Source organism: Ovis aries, chromosome 12, assembly GCF_016772045.2.
Source record: "Ovis aries strain OAR_USU_Benz2616 breed Rambouillet chromosome 12, ARS-UI_Ramb_v3.0, whole genome shotgun sequence".
Lineage (NCBI taxonomy): Eukaryota > Metazoa > Chordata > Mammalia > Artiodactyla > Bovidae > Ovis > Ovis aries.
This window is the reverse complement of record NC_056065.1, coordinates 53,141,769-53,163,743: the sequence shown is the minus strand read 5'-3', so window position 1 is coordinate 53,163,743 and position 21,975 is coordinate 53,141,769. Positions and strand designations below refer to the sequence as shown.

Sequence of the window (21,975 nt, the reverse complement as noted above, 5' to 3'; positions counted from 1 at the left end):
CACACACACACACACACACACACACACACACACACACACACACACACACACACACACACACACACACACACACACACACACACACACACACACACACACACACACACACACACACACACACACACACACACACAGCAACGTGCAGTATTCTGAAGCCTTTCACATTCACTTCTGTGGGGCTCAGATTGTTTCTAATGAACAGAACTTTTGAATTGTTTGCATGTTTTAATATGTATTTTTAAGAATAGCCTTGTTAAAGTGTCCGCCTGCAATGTGGGAGACCTGGGTTCAATCCCTGGGTTGGGAAGATCCTCTGGAGAAGGAAATGGCAACCCACTCCAGTATTCTTGCCTGGAGAAACCCATGGACGGAGGAGCTTGGTGGGCTACAGTCCACGGGTTGCAAAGAGTCGGACACGACTGAGCGACTTCACTTTCACTTAGTTTTTAGAGCACTTTAGGTTAACAGGAAAATTGAGCAGAAAGTTGAGTTTCTATATCTCCTTCTCCCCCCTGCCCCAACCTCCATGAGACATGCATACACAGCTTCCCTCATTGGCTTCATTTCCACCAGAACGGGGTATTTGTTACAGCGGACACACCATTATTGCCCAGAGTCCATGGTTTACATTAGGGACCACTCATGGTGTTGTACCTTCTAATAAGTCTTTTTTAAATTATGAAAGTAATACATGGTCATTTGCAAAATAATATAAACAGAAAATTATAAATGAGAAAGTAAAAATCACCAGTCAACACCATGACATGCATTCTTTTAACTCTGTTTCTTTGCCTCTTGTTTTTCTTCTGTCTCTCTCACACAGCTACCTATACAAACACTATATCTAGACATTTCATACACAGTTGAGATCAAACAGTATATGTATGCAGTTTTGCAACATGCTTTTTTATCTTAATATGTTGTAGATGTGTACATGTCAAATGTATATCCCGCTTCAAATGCTTATCCACGTCATTATTTCTTATAGCTACCTAGAATTCCATGTATCCTTCCACTGTTAAACCAGTGGACATTTAAGTAGTTTTAGTCTTTCCGTGATGTTAATAATTCTTTGGAAGAGAAGGATTGGGAGTTTGGGATTCGCAGATGCTAGTATAGGATCAGAGAACAAGGTATACTTACTGTATGGGAGAGGGCACTATATTCAATATAATGAAAAAGAATATAGTTATGTATATAATTGAATCACTTTGCTGTACCAGCAGAAATGAACACAGCACTGTAAGTCATCTCTACTTCTATAATATTAAAAAAGAAACCCAAATTCTTCCAAATATCAAACTAACTGTATATACATATTTGCTCACTTGTCTGGTTGTCTTCTTAATTCTTAAGATAAATTCCTAGAAGTATAATTGTTGAGTCAAAAGTTATGTACATTTTAAGTTTCGGTAAAATTTCCTAACAGACCTCCAAAGGGATTGCACTAATTCATATAGCCACCAGGGGTGAATATTCCTTCCTAGCTTTTTAAAACCAATATTGTTGATGTTTTTTGATAGTTTTTCCCCTTTCTTATCAATGAAAACTGATAGTCCACTGCTTCCATTTGTATGTAATTATTCAGGCAACAAATTTTGAGTCCAGAGGGTAGAGAGAAGAAGTAGAATTGCATTTCAGTTAAAATTGATAGAGAATTTATTTCTGTATAATGAGACTTTAATATTGAATAGTTTTTTTTTTCAGAAGTGAAAACAAACTTTTTATCATTCAGCACTGTTACGATCAGCTACTAACAAGCACATTTCATAATTTTTGCTATCTCAGTTCTTCTAATTTCAAAGTATTTTTGATTAAAAAATGGACAAAACTATAAAAGAGTGGAGAAGTCAACCAGCTGATTCTGTAGACCCTTTTGTCAGAAAGTACCGCTCAGCTCTTACTGTTCCTTTCCCACTTCTACACCATGCAGAATGTCCTAAGAAAAGACGTAGCTCATGGGGGAAATCCAACCTGCCATCTGTTTTTGCAGTCCAAGAGCTGAGAATGGTTTTTACATTTTCAAGTGGTTTAAACAAAGATCAAGTGTTTTGTGACGCATGAAAAGTATATGAAATTCAAACTTCAGTTCATCAATAAAGTTTTGTTGAAACACAGCAGTGTTCATTTGTTTACATATTGATTGTGGCTGCTTTTGCCCTGTAGTGGCCAAGTTGAGCAGTTGTGACTGAGACCGTATGGTTTGTAAAGCTGAAAATATTTCCTGGCCCTTTGTAGAAAGTCTGCTGAGCCCTTGTCTGTGTGTGTAAGAGAGAGGGAGTGACCGTGGTGATGTCTGGGATCTTAGGTTTGCTGTGAAGCAGTGTGGTTAATAGAAGTGCAAAGATTTTGAAGCTGTTACTTAAAAGTGGGCTAGCCATAGAGTTGTTTGTCACAGAAACTGCTGCACCAGTGTTCTTCTTCTCTTAGTACCTTCAGGAGGGTGGGGACATTGAAGTACAGAGAATTAAGCCATCTTTCTGAATAAGTGAACTTGTTACTCGATTGACAGCATGTTAATGGTACAAGGAGAAAATTGAGAGTTTATTTACTTATTTAACCCCTGTGTTAAGCTTACCATGTGACAGGCACTGTCCTCAGTTCTGGAGCACTGAGCTTGGCATTATAATACTTGTGGTATTATATAGACGAATGACAGTACCCTGTGGGGATTTTTTTTTGTGAAATAAAGAATACTAGAAACACCCTAAATCTTTCCACAGATGACGGATCTGAAAGCAGTTGGCCTGCCTGGGGTTCTGAAGCTGTCAGTCAGGATGCCCAGGTTTCATGCTGCCTGTTCAGTGATCTTGCCACTAGCAGAGTCTACCTAGAGAGTCTTAGTCTTCGGCATGTTGTGGACCGCTTCGAAAATCTCCCCAGCAAATATACAAATGTACATAAACACAGAACATTTTGAGTACGATTTCTAGGGTTATATGAAATTTTTAAACGGCTCAGTGGTAAAGAATCTGCCTGCAATGCAGGACACATGGGTTCGATCCCTGGGTTGGGAATATCCCCTGGAGAAGGAAATGGCAACTCACTCCAGTACTCTTGCCTGGAAAATCCCATGGACAGAGAAGCCTGGTAGGCTACAGTCCATAGGGTTGCAAAGAGTCGGACATGACTGTGTGACTTCACTTTCAACTTTCACTTTCTTTGCTTTGTAAACAGAGACTGTTTACAGAGGAAGAACTATTGATTATATGGAAGTATCTCTCCTTAGGATCAAGTCAGCTGAGTATTTCTCGGTCCTAATAAGGATGTGGAAATAGATTTGTTATGTAACATTGTTGAGTTAGAGCTGGGGTGTGAGTTGGACCTGTCTTGGCACTGTCTCTGCCTGAAAGGACAGGAGTCTCATTCTCCCTGTCTTCCCCACCCTGACTTCATAGTGTGGTGGTACATGTGCAGTCTCGTAACTTGCACATATATTGAGCGTAATTCTGTCACATTTTAGAGATATGGTTCTGTGTATCAGTCACTGAATTTAACTCTGGTTGGAAACCAGTTGGAATTCCAGCTATGGTAGAAATTGCATGAAAACACATTTTCATCCCAGTTCCAGTTACAGGTGAAACTCAGTGAAAATGAGAAGGCTACATATTTTTTTAAAGATGTGTGTGTGATGATGATGGTGACAGTGATGGGAAGAGGATGGTAGTGTGAGCCTAGCATTCAACAGAGCTTGGCTGCCTTCCTAGCCTGCTCTCCCCACCCTCTTCCGTTTTTACTTAGAGATTATACTAAATTAGTGGAGAGAAGGTAGAAAATTCAGATAAGCAGAAGAGGGAAAATGAAAAGTATGAAGAATCCCATTTTCCGAGGAAACCATTATTAACATGTTCATGCATTTAGATTTCAGATCATTTTTCTCTTCATATATTCATATGTTTAAGCCATACTTTTTATAAATGGCTTTATTCAGTCATCAGTGTATTATGGCTGTCTTTTCTACTGATTATATTTCTACATCTTCTGGTCATCTTATTCTCCTAATTATAGAGCTAATGTATGTTTACTACTGAGAAAATTCTTAAGAAATCAAAGATTACAGGAAGTAAAAGTTTCCATATCAATCAGTTAGTCATTCATACAACAGTATTTTTTAAGGTCTGTCTATTATTCCACTATATTCCGATATTACCGTACTGAGCAAATCTGTGGTGTTCTCCATTTCACAGTGAGTCTATAGTAAATCACACTCCTGTGGACATCTTTGTACATACATCTTGGTGTGATTGCCCAATATGTCATGAGAATAAATTCCTACAAGTGTATATGCTGATTAAAGCATGTGCATTTTAAAGTTCTTTAGCCAGTATTGCTTAGTTTGATCCAAAAAAAGATTCCGGTTTATTCTATGATCAGCATTTTGGCAGAATGTCTGCTTTCTAATTCTGTGTGGTTTTTTTTCCTCCTTAAAAAACAATTTTTAACCATTTTGCAAATTTAAAAAATTACTTATTTTTGATTATTAGGTGAATTTACTTCTTTTCCTTGAGATTTTGGCCATGTGTATTTCTTTGTGAATTACTAGTTTGCACTTTTTAAAAAACTGAAGTGTTCATCTTTTCTATAAAATTGAGCATTTTAGTTTAAGTGTGACTTAGTAGATTCCTTAGTCTCTTTTGTAACAAAATGAGCTCTACATAAAAACTTTTACTCAAGTGGAACACCTTGCTCTTTGCAAGGGTCATTATTGATCTGCGAGCCAGGAAATTCTGGCACAGTCTTACTGTTATCCTCCAGGTGGTAGGTAGACTCTTGTTACTTCTCTCCAGCTGCCTTTAACTATGTGGGATTTTCCAGCACCATCTCTGCAGTGTTTGTAGCTGTGTCAGTATGTGCGTGGGAGTGTGTGGGAACTCTGCTGTCTCCTATGATAAATCAAAACAAGCCTTTTCATCCCTAAGTTACTAAAAAGTAACCAGTAGGGACTGACACTCTTAAAAGACCAACTAAATATTCCCATTTTTGTTATTTTATCATACTGGGAAACTTGGCAAAAGTATCTCATAAGCATTTTAAAGTAAAGCACCTTAAATTATTTTGGTGTGTGAAGTTTAAATTTTGTGTTGTGATTCTGTCTCTTCCACACATACCACGTGGGGCTGCACTTCCTCTTTGTTTTCAAGGGTGAAGAGTGTGTGTGTGCCTGCTCATGTGTGAGCGAGCCGAGAGTGAGTGTGACAGTGAGTTTGAAAAGGAGTCCGATGTGACCTGTATAGCCTCTTTTCAGGTGGTGCAGAGAGATGTTATAGTAAACAACCAGCTGCTGAATAAACTGACTGTGGGTTCTTACAGGATAGTGAAAATACTGTCCTTGATACTTAGTGGGGAGTAAATAAAGTTAACTGCGAAGCACTTTCTAGCATGATCCCTGTCACATAGTAGGTGCTCATTAAATGATGATAGTTATACATTTGTGTATGATAATATCATTTCATTAATTTCATAGTTATTTGTTGAGAGCCTACTCTGCCAGGCACTGGGCAAAGTCTCAGAGGTACTATAGTGAATGCAAAGACTCAGATGTTTTCTCATGGAGCTGATACTCTGGTGTGGGGAAACAGTTACTAAGTAGGAAAATAAGAGCATAAGCACCATGAAGAAAAATAAATCAGGAGATGACTAGATAACTGGGGGTGCTGCTGGGAAGACAAGGCTTCATAGTTTTAGCTGGGATGGTCAAGGAAGGGACTGATAAATAGAGGTCAAGCAGCGCTGGGATTACGGTCATCTTTAGTACTCAACTAAGTGAGTGACTTTGGGAAAGTTATATAATCTTTGATCCTTAATTGCCACATGTGGCAAAAAGGGGTAATAACCTGATGCATAAGGTTAAATGAGATAATATGGAAAGCATGCAGCATTATGCCAGATGTGTAACCCCTAGCAGGAAGAAAGTGGTGTTCATGGGCCAGTAAGGTGGGCACCGCCCTGGCAGTCCTGGGCTGGGAGACACAGGCATGCCCAGAAGAGCCAAGAGTGGAGGCTTTGTTCCTGAAGGAAAGAAACCTGCAGTAAACAAACAGTGTTTAATGTGAAAAGAAGATGTGAGCGGTGAGGGTCTTGACTATAGGAAGGAAATGGAAGCATCAAAATTCTCTCCTTTCTTCCAAAGGAGAAAGTAGAAGACTCATTTCTTTTGCTTTGTTTTTGACAGACTGTCACCAATTGATTCTATTTCAGTGCCTAATCAAGTGTTTTACAGTCTAAATTTGGGAAAGTAGAACATAGATGTATGTATGTATCTACAAAGTAAGAAACAGCTGCTCAATAGACTCTCTTTAAATGAAGGCATGAGAGCCAGAGGCCTCTAGGAGGAGGAGTTGATGGAGAGTGGATAATCAGGGAGGGCTTCTGTCTTGCAAGTGTGGAGTTGATCTGACTCCTCAGAGACAGGTCAGGATTTTGGTCTTGTTTCAGAAGGAAACTGATATTTCCCAGAATACAGATTCTCTGGGTAGAGAAGTGTTTAAGGTCAACAGAGTCTGCAGAAAAAGCATCACGCCCTATCACCCACATGGAGGGAGGTTCACACTGCATGCTTCCTTACTGAAGTTTCTGTCAGCACTGCAGCAAAGGCACCTGCTGAGCTGTGGACCCCAGCAGGACTGGACCCCCACTCTGGAATTGCTGAATAGCCCAGGAGGCTCAGGGCGTTTGGGTGCTGAGGAGCACTGCTGCAGTCTTGCACTTCTCTGTTCTATGGGGAGGAGAGCTATCATTAGGCCTCGTGTTCGTGTTTGCGAAGGATTTGGAGACCATCAAGCACGTTTATTATATGGCACATAAAGTTTAGCAGAAAAAAATTACACCCAAATAGAAAAATAACTAATGAGGATTATATAATTTTGGACCTCAGCTTTCATTTTTATTTCCTTTTTTATGCTGCTTATTCTGTTGATGTGAAATGCTTTATGGAGTACTTCCATATAATGAACAGGAATTGTCTTAAAAATTGAAAATGGAAACATTTAAAAGATACCCCTATTTTAACAGCTGTTCTTTTCCCCCATCCAAGGTCTATTACCCAAATTTGGGATGGATGTGCATTGATGCCACCGATCCAGAGAAGGGGAACTGGCTGCGCTATGTGAATTGGGCTTGCTCAGGAGAAGAGCAAAATTTATTTCCACTGGAAATCAACAGGGCCATTTACTATAAAACTTTAAAGGTAAGAGTGTTAGAATTAGTCTGCTGGTAGATACTCTACATGCATTTTTTCAAATGCTGTCCTTAGTCACGGCTATCAGTAACGACTTTGCAGACTTTGAAAGGGTTATATTTGAAAGGGATTCACCACCCTGAAAGGTCTGTATTTTAACTATACAGTTGCCACTGCTGATGTGAGGAAGCGCACTAAAGCATGAAGATTCTGTTAAGTAATTACATACGGCGTCTTTATTGATACTGATGAGTTAAGCATGTATGTGGCAGATACTTCTCTCCTCTTAAGACACAAATGCACTGGGAACTGTCTTGACGGTCCACTTTATCTAACTGTGCGAAACTCAACAGCTCTGGTGGTTCTGTGTTAACAGAAAACACATTCTTAGTTTTCAGTCTAATGTAGCTTTGGATTAGCTTTTCTTTTGCCTAAATGTTTTTAATATGAGTGTATGTATTTATTAGTTTTGGCTGTGCTGGGTCTTTGTCGCTGCTCAAGCTTTTCTTCCGTCACGTGAGTGGGGCTGCTCTCTAGTTGCAGTGTAGGCTTTTCACCGTGTGGCTCCTCTTGCTGCAGAGCATGGGCTGTAGCACACGCAGACTTCTGTAGTTGCAGCACGTGGGCTTAGTAGTTGCGGCTCCCGGGTTCTGGAGCACAGGCTTACAGGTTGTGGCACACGGGCTTAGTTGCTCCATGGCATGTGGGATCTTCCCAGATCAGGGACTGAACCTGTGTCTCCTGCCTTGGCAAGCAGATTCTTTACCACTGAGCCACCAGGGAAGCCCCATCTTTTCCATGAATTTTATTCAGAATGAAAATTACACAGAACATGTTTCTTACTTCTGCTAAAGGAAAAAAAGAGGAAAATCATTTTTTGGAGTTTATGGTGCGGTCAGGGGTCACTGAGTACATTCAGGGAAGTTAGAATTTGGAATGGTTTGTTATCTCTGCAACAAGCAAGCCCTCATCTGTCTCCCTCATTTCCATGTTCTCCTGGAAGGCAAATCTGCACTCACCATACAGGGAAATGTTCCCAAAAGGCCAAGTCTTGAAGCTCTAAAGAGAGAGGATTGTTGCTCTCTGCTTTCTGGATTAGATATGGTTGCTAAAATTGCTACAAGGCAGGTTTCCCTTTATTCACTTACTTTCATTAAAAATGACACAGATTGCGGGCCGGTCCTTGAAAAAACTTAATCTCCATGGAGCTGAAAACTCTTTGATGAGCAAGCATTTAAGATGATGGTCATCTTTGCAGCATGCTGAGTTTTGACTGTATCTCACACTAGAACTTGGCAAATTATCTTAGAGCTGTTTAGTTTTCCTTTGCTTTCCTTTGTATTTTTCCCTGTCGGCTTTAGCCAGTTGGTTTGTCCTTTTTCTCATCTAAACGCACGTTCTTGCTTCTAGTTCCTGCAGGAAATATTTCTTTGTAGTACTTTCTTATTTAAAACTTCTGTAACCTTCTTTCGCATTTTCTTTCTGCTGGATGATTTTTCTGGTGTGATTTCCTAGTAGGCATTACTGTACAGTTTTGTTACACTGGAGTCTGAGATTGGGTTCACACTTTGATTCAAGAATTCATTCTGTTTCTCAAATTTATTTAAAGTGGAAGTTACATCTGATTACATCAGTGAGGAGAATCCTGGTGGAGAGAAAATACCAATGAGGTGTGCATATGAGACAGTCAAGGGAGTGGGAATGAGGTTCCAGGGCAGAGAGAACCCAGGGAGATGCTGGGACACTTGGCAATGGTTTCATCAGACTTGAAGTTGAGGTGTGTTCATCTCTGATGGCAAAGCCAAGAACCACTGAGAAGCAAGAGAGAATAGTGTTTGGGAGTGAACTCTGGAGCCAGACTCCTGGATTAAATCCTCACTTGCTCTGTGACCCAAGGCAAGTCACTGTGATTTTACCAGATGTGCAACCTTAGGCAAGTCACTTTCTGTGCCTCAGTTTCCTTCTTTGTACGATATAGATAATTATATATTGACTTCAGAGGGTTATCAAGAGGATTGCATAGGTGATTGTGGATAGAGTTCTAGCATGTGATAAGTACTAAATAAATAGTAGCTGTTATTTTTGGCAAGGCACAGTAGTGTCATGAATAGGAATAGGGACTCTGGAGCAGACTGCCTTGTGAGCAGATTTTGCCTTCAAGAGAAGCACAGGGAAGAAGACAGGGAAGCATGAGAAGTTACACCTTCTGTCTTAATTTTTTCATCTGTAAAAATGGAGGTAATAGTAAAATTAATAGTGTTGTTATTGTTGTTTAGTTACTAAGTCATGTCTGACTCTTTTTTGACCCTATGGACTGTAGCTCACCAGGCTTCGTCTGCCTATGAGATTTTCCAGGCAAGAATACTGGAGTGGGTTTCTATTTCCTTCTCTTGGGGATCTTCCTGATCCAGGGATCGAACCCAGGTCTCCTGCATTGCAGGCTGATTCTTTACCATCTGAGCTACTGAACATTAATAATACAGTTATGAAAATTAAACAAGCCAACATGTGCAAGATTCTGTGAAGAGTTCCTTGTCTAACCTAAGTACTCAAAGTGTTACTGACTACCTGTACTATCATTTTTACTTTTCTTTGTTGGAAGTAACGGAGCTCTAATCTTTGTAGACCTCCTCCAATCTTGACCTTTGATTTTGCTCAAGTATGCATCAGGCCGTTTTAGATTCTTTTACTAGTGATTATATTCTGTGAGGTTAAGCTTTTTATGGGTTCAGTTCAGTTCAGTCGCTCAGTTGTGTCCGACTCTTTGCGACCCCATGAATTACAGCACGCCAGGCCTCCCTGTCCATCACCAACTCCCGGAGTTCACTCAAACTCATGTCCATCGAGTCCGTGATGCCACCCAGCCATCTCATTCTCTGTCGTCCCCTTCTCCTCCTGCCCCCAATCCCTCCCAGCATTACAGTCTTTTCCAATGAGTCAACTCTTCGCATGAGGTGGCCAAAGTACTGGAGTTTCAGCTTCAGCATCAGTCCTTCCAAAGAACACCTAGGACTGATCTCCTTTAGAATGGACTGGTTGGATCTCCTTGCAGTCCAAGGGACTCTCAAGAGTCTCCTCCAACACTACAGTTCAAAAGCATCAAATTCTTCAGCACTCAGCTTTCTTCACAGTCCAGCTCTCACAGCCATACATGACCACTGGAAAACCATAGCCTTGACTAGATGGACCTTTGTTGGCAAAGTAATATCTCTGCTTTTGAATATGCCATCTAGGTTGGTCATAACTTTCCTTCCAAGGAGTAAGCGTCTTTTAATTTCATGGCTGCAGTCACCATCTGCAGTGATTTTGGAGCCCCCAAAATAAAGTCTGACACTGTTTCCACTGCTTCCCCATCTGTTTCCCATGAAGTGATGGGACCAGATGCCAGGATCTTCGTTTTCTGAATGTTGAGCTTTAAGCCAACTTTTTCACTCTCCTCTTTCACTTTCATCAAGAGGCTTTTTAGTTCCTCTTCACTTTCTGTCATAAGGGTGGTGTCATCTGCATATCTGAGGTTATTGATATTTCTCCTGGCAATCTTGATTCCAGCTTGTGTTTCTTCCAGCCCAGCGTTTCTCATGATGTAGTATGCGTAGAAGTTAAATAAGCAGGGTGACAATATACAGCCTTGACGTACTCCTTTTCCTATTTGGAACCAGTCTGTTGTTCCATGTCCAGTTCTAACTGTTGCTTCCTGACCTGCATATAGGTTTCTCAAGAGGCAGGTCAGGTAGTCTGGTATTCACATCTCTTTCAGAATTTTCCAGTTTATTGTGATCCACACAGTCAAAGGCTTTGGCATAGTCAATAAAGCAGAAATAGATGTTTTTCTGGAACTCTCTTGCTTTTTCGAGATCCAGCGGATGTTGGCAATTAGATCTCTGGTTCCTCTGCCTCTTCTAAAACCAGCTTGGGTTAGGTTTTGTAAATAACTGACATGTGATGATATTCTTCTGGGCTCTGTATCACCTTCTCAGCTATCAACTGGATAGTTGAGAAATCTCAACACTGGTTTTGTTTGTAATCTGATTAAAAACTGTTTTAAATTCCTGTGGATTGTCAGCCTGCTCTTCATTCATTCACCTATTCATCAGTTCTTCATTGTTGTTGTTCAGTCTCTTAAGTTGTGTCCCAACTCTGCATTCCCATGGCCTTCGGCATGCCAGGCTTCCCTGTCCGTTACTATCTCCCAGAGTTTGCTCAAACTCATGTCCATTGAATCGGTGATGCCATCCAACCATCTCTTCCTGTTGCCTCCTTCTCTTCCTGCCCTCAGTCTTTTCCAGCATCAGGGTCTTTTCCAATGAGTCAGCTCTTTTCATCACGTGGCCAAAGTATTGAAACTTCAGCTTTAGCATCAGTCCTTCTGATGCATATTCAGAGTTCATTTCCTTTAGGATTGACTGGTTTGATCTCCTTGCTGTCCAAGGGACTCTCAAGAGTCTTCTCTAGCAGCACAGTTTGAAAGCATCAGTTCTTTGTTGCTCAGCCTTCTTTATGGTCCAACTCTCACATCTGTACATGACTGCTGGAAAAACCATAGCCTTGGCTGTGTGGACCTTTGTTGAAAAAGTGATGTCTCTGCTTCTTAATATGCTGTCTAGGTTTGTCATAGCTCTTCTTCTAAGGAGCAAGAGTTTTAATTTCATGGCTGCAGTCATTGTCTGCAGTGACCTTGGGGTCCAGGAAAATAAAATCTGTCGCTGCTTCCACTTTTCCCCCTTCTATTTGCCATGACATGATGAAATCCAGTGCCATGATCTTCGTTTTTTGAATGTAGTTCCAAGCCAACTTTTTCACTCTCTACTCTTTCACCCTCATCAAGAGGCTTTAGTTCCATCTTCACTTTCTGCCATTAGGGTGGTATCATCTGCTTATCTGAGATTGTTGATATTTCTCTCAGCAGTCTTGATTACAGCTTGTGTGTCATCCAGCTCAGCATTTTACATGATGTATTCTGCATCGAAATTAAACAGGATGACAATATATAGCCTTGTTGTATTCCTTTCCCAATTTGGAACCGGTCGATTGTTCCATATCTGGTTCTAACTGGTGCTTCTTGACCTGCATATAGGTTTGTTTCTCAGGAAACGTGTAAGGTGGTCTGGTACTCCCATTTCTTTTAGAGTTTTCTACAGTTTGTTGTGATCCACACAGTCAAAGGCTTTAACATACTGAAGCAGTACATGGTTTTCTGGAATCCCCTTGCTTTTTCCATGCTCCATCAAATGTTGGAATTTGATCTCTGTTTCTTCTGCTTCTTTGAAACCCAGCTTATACATCTGGAAGTTCTTGGTTCACATACTGCTGAAGCCTAGCTTGAAGGATTTTGAGCATTACTTTGCTAGCCTGTGAAATGAGTGCAATTGAACAGTAGCTGGAACATTGTTTGGTATTGCCCTTCTTTGTGGCCGTTGCTGAATTTTCAAAATTTGCTGCCATATTGAGTGTATCTCCTCAACAGCATCATCTTTCAGGATTTGAAATATCTCAGCTGGAATTCCATTACCTTCACTAGCTTTGTTCATAGTAATGCTTCATAAGGCCCACTTGACTTCACACTCCAGGCAGTGACCACATCATCACAGTTATTCAGGTCATGAAGACCTTTTTTGTACAGTTCTGTGTATTCTTGCCACCTCCTCTTAATCTCTTCTGCTTCTGTTAGGTCCTTGCCATGTCTGTCCTTTATTGTGCCCTTCCTTGCATGAAAGTTCCCTTGGTATCTCCAATTTTCTCGGAAAGATCTGTAGTCTTTCCTATTCTATTGTTTGCCTCTATGTCTGCATTAATTCTGCAAATGCTGAGTGTCTGCTACATAGTAGGTATTCTTCTGTAGTAATGAACTGAAGAGACAAGGTCTCTGGTCTCATGGAGCTTCCAGTTCATGGAGGAGGTGGCAGATAATAAACAAGTGAACAAGTAAACAAGGTAACTTCCAGGAACAATACATGCATTGAAGATAATATAATATGATGGAGTGACCAGATGGTCAGGGAGGTGCTTTAGCTCTGGTAGGTCAGGAAAAAGCAAATGTGGACACACTTCCTCCCTCCCCATGCTGCCATGAGATGGAGCCAGGAAGAGCATTTCAAGGGAAGCATTTCTACAGGAAGAGCATTTCAAGAAGAGGGGCTCTGGTAGAAGCAGAGGTATTGAAGTGGGAGTAAGCTAGATGGGGGCCCAGCGGTTGTTTGGTTTTTCTTTCTTTCCTTCTTTTTTATAAAGAAAGGAGAGAAGAGAGGAGGTGGAGAGAGGAGAGGAATGGTGGATGAGGCTAGTGAGATAGGGCAGGATCAGATCAGGGGTGGGGCTTCTGGCTTGTATGGAAACTAGTTTTAGTCTTCAGTTCTGTTCACCCATTTGAGAGTTGAGTCTGTCTGACTGTTGACTTTTTAAAAGATCATGCTGCAGGATAAGATTGTAGGTGGGTAAGCATTTGTGTGTTCTCATGATTCTGGAGTATTTCTCTTAATTTGCCCTACTGTCAGGAATATTGGAAATTATTGCCTGTAGCTAATTGCCCTGGTAACATTTTGAGTTTATATTTACTAATATTTAGAGAAGAGAGAGTGCTTAATTCTATAAGCACTCTTATAGAACCTGTTAGAACCCAAAGGACAAGTTTAAAGTCTTTTTGTTGTTGTTTTTTGGTTAAATATCAAAATAATTTTTTTAAAAGTTTGTTTGGACTTTTGACTTTATGTTTTTTTTATTTCATTTTATTTATTATGTATATATATTTTTTTACTTTACAATATTGTATTGGTTTTGCCATACATCAACATGACTTTATGTTTTAAAATGTGGGTTTATATTTCCTGCGTCTAGGGACGTAAATTTTCTTACAAAACCTCCTTAAATGTGCTTAGCAGTGCAGAAGAAATAAACAGTACGATGGAGACGCAAGTAATTGTTGATTTTAAAAGGTGTATTATTTTCCCCTTCCTAAACGCTTGTTGTTTGTGTAGCTGTCTTACTAAGTTGGGAAGCATATAGCTCAGTAAAGTAATGGTTGTCTCAGTGACTACAATTTTGAAGGGTGTTCAATAGGTAACAAATTGGGTTGCTCCTAATCTAGCTGCTCACCAGCTCATTAACCATTTAGAAATTTTGTCTTAGTGGTAAAGACAGATATTGAGATGTTTTGTGTTTTTAGCATCTACAAAAGAGTACCCTCCCAAGTAGAGAGTTTGTGCTCTTTATCAACTTCTTCCCGTTGCTAGTACAGTTAGCACTCTGCAGAAGGTTGAAGTGGAATAAATGTGAACACTTGGGCTGAGTCGAGGAGGAATCTTGAAGATGTCTGGTGGGTTCTTCTAGCCAGTGTTCTGGTTATATTGTTTTGTTTAGGAATAAATGGGTGATAGATTTTTCCTCACTCCTTTTCATGTTCTTTTTTACTTTGGTTTTATTTAACACTACATATTTCTGCAAACTCTAATCATTCAAGTGATTTTATATATATATATATATATATATATATATATATATATATATCTCACTTCACCATTTCATAAATATGTGACTTGTAATAAAAACATAGAGAAGCATACTATACACTTGGAACTAGAATTAGTTGATTTATAGAAGCTCATTCCTTCAACAGAAACAGGTTATTTCATAAGGGTTCCAAAAGGCATCCGCAATGGATATTTTAATGTATTAAAATTTTATATGTTTTATATAATATTATACATGTGTTAGTTTTTTGGTTTAGGTATAACTGATTCAAGAAAGGAAAACACATTGGTTTAAAGACAAAAACAGCAGGTTTTAGCCATCCTTGGGGAAATAAAGGAAACAGTGGCTTGTTCTTTTATCTTAAAGAATTTAGAATATTTTAAAATTTGGATAACATAAGCACTGAGTTCTGCAAAGAATGAAACAAAATATTTACTTTCAAAGGCTTTATCTAGAATAGAAGGTATGTTGAAGAACTATGTTGTTTCTAAGCTGACATCTTAGATGGAATTTCTCCTGCCCCTAAAACGAGCGTATCCAATCCTCTTTTGTAAGTATAGTGCAGTGATCACAATCAGGATGCTTACACTAGCACAGTATTTTATTAGCTAATCTGTACACTCCAGTATGAATCTGCCTGCAATGTGGGAGATCCAGGTTTGATTCCTGGATGGGGAAGATCCCCTGGAGAAGGGAATGGCTATCCACTTTCAGTATCCGTGCCTGGAGAATTCCATGGAGAGAGGTGTCTGGAGGGCTACAGTCGATGGTATCCCAAAGAGTTGGACATGACTGAGAAAATAACACACTTTCACACTTTATTCAAATTTTGTTAATTGTTCCAATCATGTCTTTTTAGGCAAAGAAAACTCCGTGGCATTCAGTTGTAATGTTTCATTAGTCTCCTTAGTTTGGACGGCACCTTAGTCTTTGTTTTTTATAACCTTTCAGTTTTGAGAGAACTGATCAGTAATTTTGTAGAATGTCCCCACAGTTTGGCCTTCTGTTAAGCTTCATTATGATTAATTCACATTTATGTATTTGGGGCAGAAAGAAATCTCCAGAGATGATGCTGTGTTCTTTTCTGTGCATCGTATCAGGAGGCATATGATGTTGACTTATTATACTGTTTTTCACTTGGTAATTAATGTTTTATGGGAAGATATTTTGAGATCATGCAAATACTATATTATTGCTCAAACTTTCATCTACTAGTTTTAGCATCTATTGATGATTCTTGCCTGAATCAGTTATTACTGTCATGAATGTCTAGTTGTGATTTTCTAATTCCATTATTTCTTTTTCATTGATTAGTTAGGATCTACTGAAGGAAGAGCTTTCCTTATTTACTTGACTGTTCGTTCATTCATATCAGTTTGGACTCATGGATTTTTATTTTATTCACGGGGTTATAGGTGGAATATTACTTGTTTTGATACACTTAGAACTTTTTGACAGATGAGTCATTATGAGAGAAACCAATAAGCCATTTGCTTCAGTTTTATTTAGGAGTGTAATCTTTCCACTCAGTATTATCTTTTCTTCAAGATCTTATTCTCTAGGTAAAATCCGCATGATGGTGTATACATGGCTTTAAGAATGTTTTAGGAGCTGACACGTGAAGTATTTACAGGCATTTCCTTCTAAATTTCGAAGTTGTCTTGTAGACTCGAAGTGTAGTACAGAGGGTAAGGCAGCGAATCCTCCAAGGACCGGAGCAGGTTGGCAGCAGCGCAGAGATAACGCGCTGCCAGGGCGCTCACGTCCTCCGCACCGCCTCTTTTAGCATCGCTGTGATATAATTAGCTTTGCGTTTATAAGTATGCAGCGGCGTGTGGTTCTTATGCTTAACTTAATCTTGGACTCTTGAAACCTGCGCTGATAATTAGTTTTCAGCACTTCTCTTTCCAGACTGCCCGGTTCTTTTAAACTACGCTTTACATTTTCTCATCAGCTTCGATTTCATGGGCAATATGGTTCCGTGGTGTTGGTTTTTTTTTTCTTTCTGCGTGAGTAGTCTTGAGGCTTATAACAGTAAGATTCCGAAGCATAAAGCAGTTTTAAGTTTAAACCGGCCGTATCAGATCCCGACCTCCACCGGACGGACTTCGGGGGAGGAGGCGGCCAGGAAGTGAGGTCCTCCCTCCAGCAGAGGGTCCCTTCCCTTGCCGCCCGGCTCGCTGCCGCCGAAGCGGAGGAGCCCTTCCTGCCGGGTTGGCCTCCGGCGCGCCGCCCGGTCAAGAGCGCCGCCCGCCTGCCCCGCCCCGCCCCGCCCCGCCAACAAACGCCGCTCTGATTGGGCCGTCGCCTGTCTCTTCTCTTCCCGCAGCCAATCGCGCCGGGCGAGGAGCTCCTGGTCTGGTACAATGGGGAAGACAACCCCGAGATAGCAGCTGCGATTGAGGAAGAGCGAGCCAGCGCCCGGAGCAAGCGGAGCTCCCCGAAAAGCAGGAAAGGTAGGAGCCCGCCGCCGTCCTGGCTCCCGCGCGTTCCGAATCTGGGCGCGGGAGGCGCCCGCGGCTCTCCGTGACCTTTTCCGGGCCGGGTGTCGGCCCCCCCGGCGCTGCTGAATCACGGCGCCGGACGCCGCGCTCGGACTCTTAGCTAACTTGGGGCCGAGGAGCCGGCGCGGAAAAGTGAGCGGACGCCCGCGGAGAGGGAGCCGGGGCCGGTTGTCATTTCCCTCTCCCACAGCCGGGGTCGCGGGACTTGGGGGTGGGAGCGGCGACCGGTCCCTACAAGCCATGCATGCCCGATATATTCTTAGCTTTTTGTGCTATTCGCCAGCGACGCGTCACAGAATGTGTTCTGAGAGTGACATTTCCAGGTCTGCAGATTCGGCGGCCTCGTGCCCATCCTCCCGGACTGTTCAGGAGGGCCGGACGCGCTGCTGCCGATGCGCTGGCCTCCCGGGGCAGGGAGAGGACGCTGCTCTCACCACCCCGGCCCCCACTCCTCCACGGGCCGCGTATTGCCGTCCCGGCCACCCCATTCCAACCCGGCCGGGCAAGGCACTGCCGCTCCGACCCCTAGTTCTCCCCGGGCCGGGCCCTAGGCCACTCCACGCAGCGCAAGACCGCGCTGCGCACGACTGCAGCACTCTAAAGATTTTAGCACAGATCTTGTTGAAATTAGGCCGTTAACAAAATGGAAGTTGAACAGTGTTACTTTTGACTCAACTCCGATAGTTTTATTTGGTTTTCAAACAAAAGGTAAAGTGTAGTCACACTTAAATAGAAGGCGGGGGATAATTTCTGGGAGGGAAATAGTTTGGTTGGATATATCATATTTCCAGCTGGCATTCTACACTTTCTTTTCTCCTTTTAATGGAGAATTTTAATATTAATTCGTGAGTCTTTCATAGAGCCCAGTTTGAATGTATGCCAAGGCACGGTATGGTAGTTTGTCAGTAATAGGAAAAATTTTTTCTTTTTGGCGTTTTTTTTGGGGGGTCGCTTTACATCTTAAGTAAATTTTTGTAGCCATCTGAACTTGAGTCCGGTCCTTTACTTAGAACACTGAAGAGTGAATGGTGGAAGTCATACTGTAAATGAACTCATAGTGTAAACTTGATTTTGGAAAAATGTAAAAATAATATTTAAAAATGTAGGCAAGAAATCCATTCTGACTGTTCTATTACATATTCTTTGTATTTCACAGTATAGTCAATAATCCGTCCAGGGCAGTTTGTTGAGCCTTCTCCTGACTACATGTTCTCTGTTTAACCTTGTCTCTTAATAGTTTTGATCGTTAAGTGCTTTGATCATGAATCAGATGATCATGGTCTAGAAAATTTGCCAGGTGTTTTTACTGTTGTCTACTGTTTTATGTGAGTGCTGAGATTTTTGTTGATACTAGGCCTAGTGTATAATTGTTTGCAAACTCTTCAGGTAATTCAGATTGTTCCTTTATTTAATGTTTATTTTGTGTATGATTAATGTCACCAGCCTTTCCAGGTAAGATGTGATTTGCAGGGGCTGGAGTTTGGAGGGCAGGAGATCTTTACTCTGTTACTAAGCCTAATTAACTCATATTTAAATATAGTCATAGGTTAATAACAACTTCATTCTAAGGCTTTTCTCTGTTCAGCTTTGGTGTGCAGGTTTAGAACATTTTATTACCTTTTTCTTTTCTTTTTTCTTAATTTTTAAAATTTGAATGTGGAGGAAAAAACTGAAAGTAAACTTTTGTTAGTGGTATGTGAACTTACACATCTTCATTTTTATACCTGTCTGTATTGATGGGTTTTTGTATTGAGTTCAGTAGTTCATATTTCTTATTACCCTATATTTATAACTACTCTAAGCTGTGTATAACCCACTGAATCTTAAGTTTTAGTTAAAATAAGTACATGAACCTCACTCTCAAAACTTTGAACAGCTTACTGGTAAGGAGTCCTGTTTGCTCTTTATGATTTATTAAATAGTCAAAATGTTTTTGTTACTCTCTGTAAAGCTAATTTATGGCTTACAAAGACCTGAAATGGAGAAGCTTTTTATATTAACTTAGTTCTTTTTAGGTCTAATTTAAATGACCTCAGACATTTAAATACCTTTTCAGGCAGTGATGTCAGAGAATAAATCAACATAAATTTCATTCAGTAGATATATTAACTTAGTATTTCTGAAAGCCAGATGTTGAAGACAGGCAGCTGACAGGTAGATGGACCATGGACCTAACTTCATTTAGGTCAGGAGGCAGGCAGAGAGAAACAAAGGGCTGAATTCTTCGCAGTTCTGAGCCTCTGCTCCTTTGCATGACAGCTGCTATGCCTACAGCTGTGCATTGCATGTGGTGCCTTTCAGAGTTCATCAGATTGCTGGTGGATCATGAAGCGTGTTCTGGGCAGTAAAAAGCCCCGATTCCTTTACATACAAAGCGACCCCTTCTCTTCTCTCCCTCTCTGTGTCTCAGTCACTCATTGAACTAATGTCTGCTAAGCCTCCGCCATGTGCCAATCACTCTGCGAGGTCACACAGGGCAATCTGTGAGCAAAACAGCAGCAGTAGCCTTTTTCCTGGCACCTGTGGAGACAGGGGAGCAGACAAACGTTCTATCAGTAAGTTGCTGATCAGTGCCTAGATGGTTGGCATGGAACAGGCCCTCAATAAATATTTGTTGATGGGCAAACAAAGACTCACACAAACCTGTAATGAAGGAAGGGAACATAGTGCTATGAGAACACAGTTCATATTGTCTCTGACCAGGGAGCATGCCATTTTGCTAGTGGCCAGAGACGTACATATGTTAGGCACTTTGAACTGGAATTATGAGTTCTATCCTTTGTAAATAAGCCTCACTTACATGTCTGAGTAGCCCCTGTAATGGGATTGAACATGAGAAGTTCCTTGAACAGATTAAAACTTTTCAAGTGGAGAGGAAGGGAGGGTTTCCAGTGTTGGGTGTTTCAGGTTGTTATTTGCTCCACGGGAAGACTGTGATCTGTGAGGTAACACAGGCCAAATTTAGAAGTCTTTATTGTGTTGATTTCTGTTCCTTGTTAGCTACGGTGAAAAATGAGGGATTGAATGTGCTTGCTAGCAGTAAATGGTGTTGGCAAATGTTCTTTTTAAAATACAAAATGTAACAGCAGAATGTCTCTGCTGCATCAGAGCGTTACCCGTAGTTCTTTTTACTCTAAAGAAACAGCAGTGTCTTAATGCCCCTGGGCTTAGTGGAAGGAATGAAGAACACAGAACTCGGGTTTTTACCAGGTGTGTGACTGGGCAAACCATGTCTGGGGGTACAGTTTCCATAGATTTAAAAACAGGTGTCATAATGTGGAATGGCCCTTGTGCTACATAACCTCACTGGATTGCTGTCAGGAGCCAGAGATGATCGGAAAGAAAGTTCTGTGCAGCCTGTGGGTCCATGGTACCAGCAAGTGCCGCTGACAAAATGTGGCTGACGGTTACTTACGTGGTTCTTGAGGAGCTACAGAATTGTGAGTCATTTAGTCTGTCAGTGTTTATGGAGCACCTGTGAAAGCTCAAAGGAAGCTGGGGGTCTTCCGTCTCCCCTCCCATGGCAGGGCTGCCCTGTAGGCTGCTTCACTCTAATTTTAGGCCTTATTCTAACCTGTTGACTTTCCAGTTCATAGCAAATTAGGAGGAGGAAATTAGAAGAGTTATTTATAGCATCAAGTAGTTTTATTGCTGATAGCTAGACAGTTAAGACAAAGTTTATAACAAAAACATTAATGACTATAAAGAGCACAGTTCCATCAGATCACTTAACAGGGTCACATAATCTTTTCTAAAAACTTTAAATAGTCCCCGAGATCCTGAGGTCAGCTAATTTTTAGTATTTATTTAACAGACTTACAGTCACTACAGGACAGTTCAATTATAACCAACTTAAGAAAATGTTTCATCTCTTTCCATAATTTAAATTGTTCACATAAAAATCCTGGAGGTATTCCCCCCGCCCCCGCCTGGCGCACACACACACCTGGTTATTTAACAAGTATTGATATTTTCTGTGTCAGACACTTCTAGGTGCCAGAACTGTAGCAGAGAACTAAAAACAACCCACATTCCTGCTTTCAGGGAATTTACACTCTGGGGAGTGCAGGGACAACCAGCCAACAGATGAACAAGAAAAGTCTTGTAAAGTTAATAAAGTATGTGTGTCAGGGTTGTTAGGTATGTCACTGGGGGTGGTTGGCCAGGGGTAGCCTGTCAGAGGCTGTGACTTGATTGGCATAGAGACGGGCCCTGTCACGTCTCGGGACTGAGAGCTGCAGGAAGAGGGACCAAGCTGGGTGTTCTTTTAGCTCTGTGGGCGCTTTATTGCTGGGGAGATGTGTGGTATAGGGAGAGCCATCTAGAAAGCCACATGGGTCTTTGTGTGAAACTCAGTTTTGCAGGGGGACATACTGGCCCCTTTCCTACCAGCACTGTACATAGTGCTGGATTGTTAGGGGAGATTAGAGGGATGAGTGTGAAAGTCTAAGGAGGAGTGTGTTGCCTGTCCTATGGGAGTTCAGTGCAGGTCAGAACACCAGAACCAGGTGTTCTGGCTGATGTGTGTTCAGGCTCCAGGATAGGGTGGGGATTGCCAAGAGTCCTTTGGGAGAGGAGGTGATGTTGCCTTCTGGTGGAATAGCTGAGCCCTGTGGGGAGGGCTCCTATGAAGAATACTGAGGAGGGGAAGAGGGAATGATTTGGGGAAAGAAATTCACAGGGACATGAGAGGTCACACAGCTGGGCTGAACAGCAGGTAGAAACAGAGGTGGATCAGGAAGCTCTGATGGAGAGTTGGAGCCACATGGGCTGTATGGTGCTGAAGCTGGAAGGAGGAATGAGCTCCGAGAAGGGCTGAGGGATACTGAG

At 41.4% G+C, this 21,975-nt stretch overlaps 1 protein-coding gene across 6 annotated transcripts in view; it reads left to right on the top strand.

The window, feature by feature from the left end:
* PRDM2 (PR/SET domain 2) overlaps window positions 1–21,975 on the top strand; it is a 131,912-nt gene that overhangs the window by 39,424 nt on the left and 70,513 nt on the right. For 5 of the 6 annotated variants that reach the window (XM_042257443.1, XM_042257444.1, XM_027975876.2 and 2 more), the window contains exons 5-6: window positions 7,034–7,186; window positions 16,971–17,097. In XM_042257443.1, coding sequence (XP_042113377.1) covers window positions 7,034–7,186; window positions 16,971–17,097 — 280 coding nt within the window. Of the gene's footprint in view, window positions 1–7,033; window positions 7,187–16,970; window positions 17,098–21,975 lie in introns of those variants that run through there. The other variant, XM_042257445.2, reaches the window with a different exon arrangement.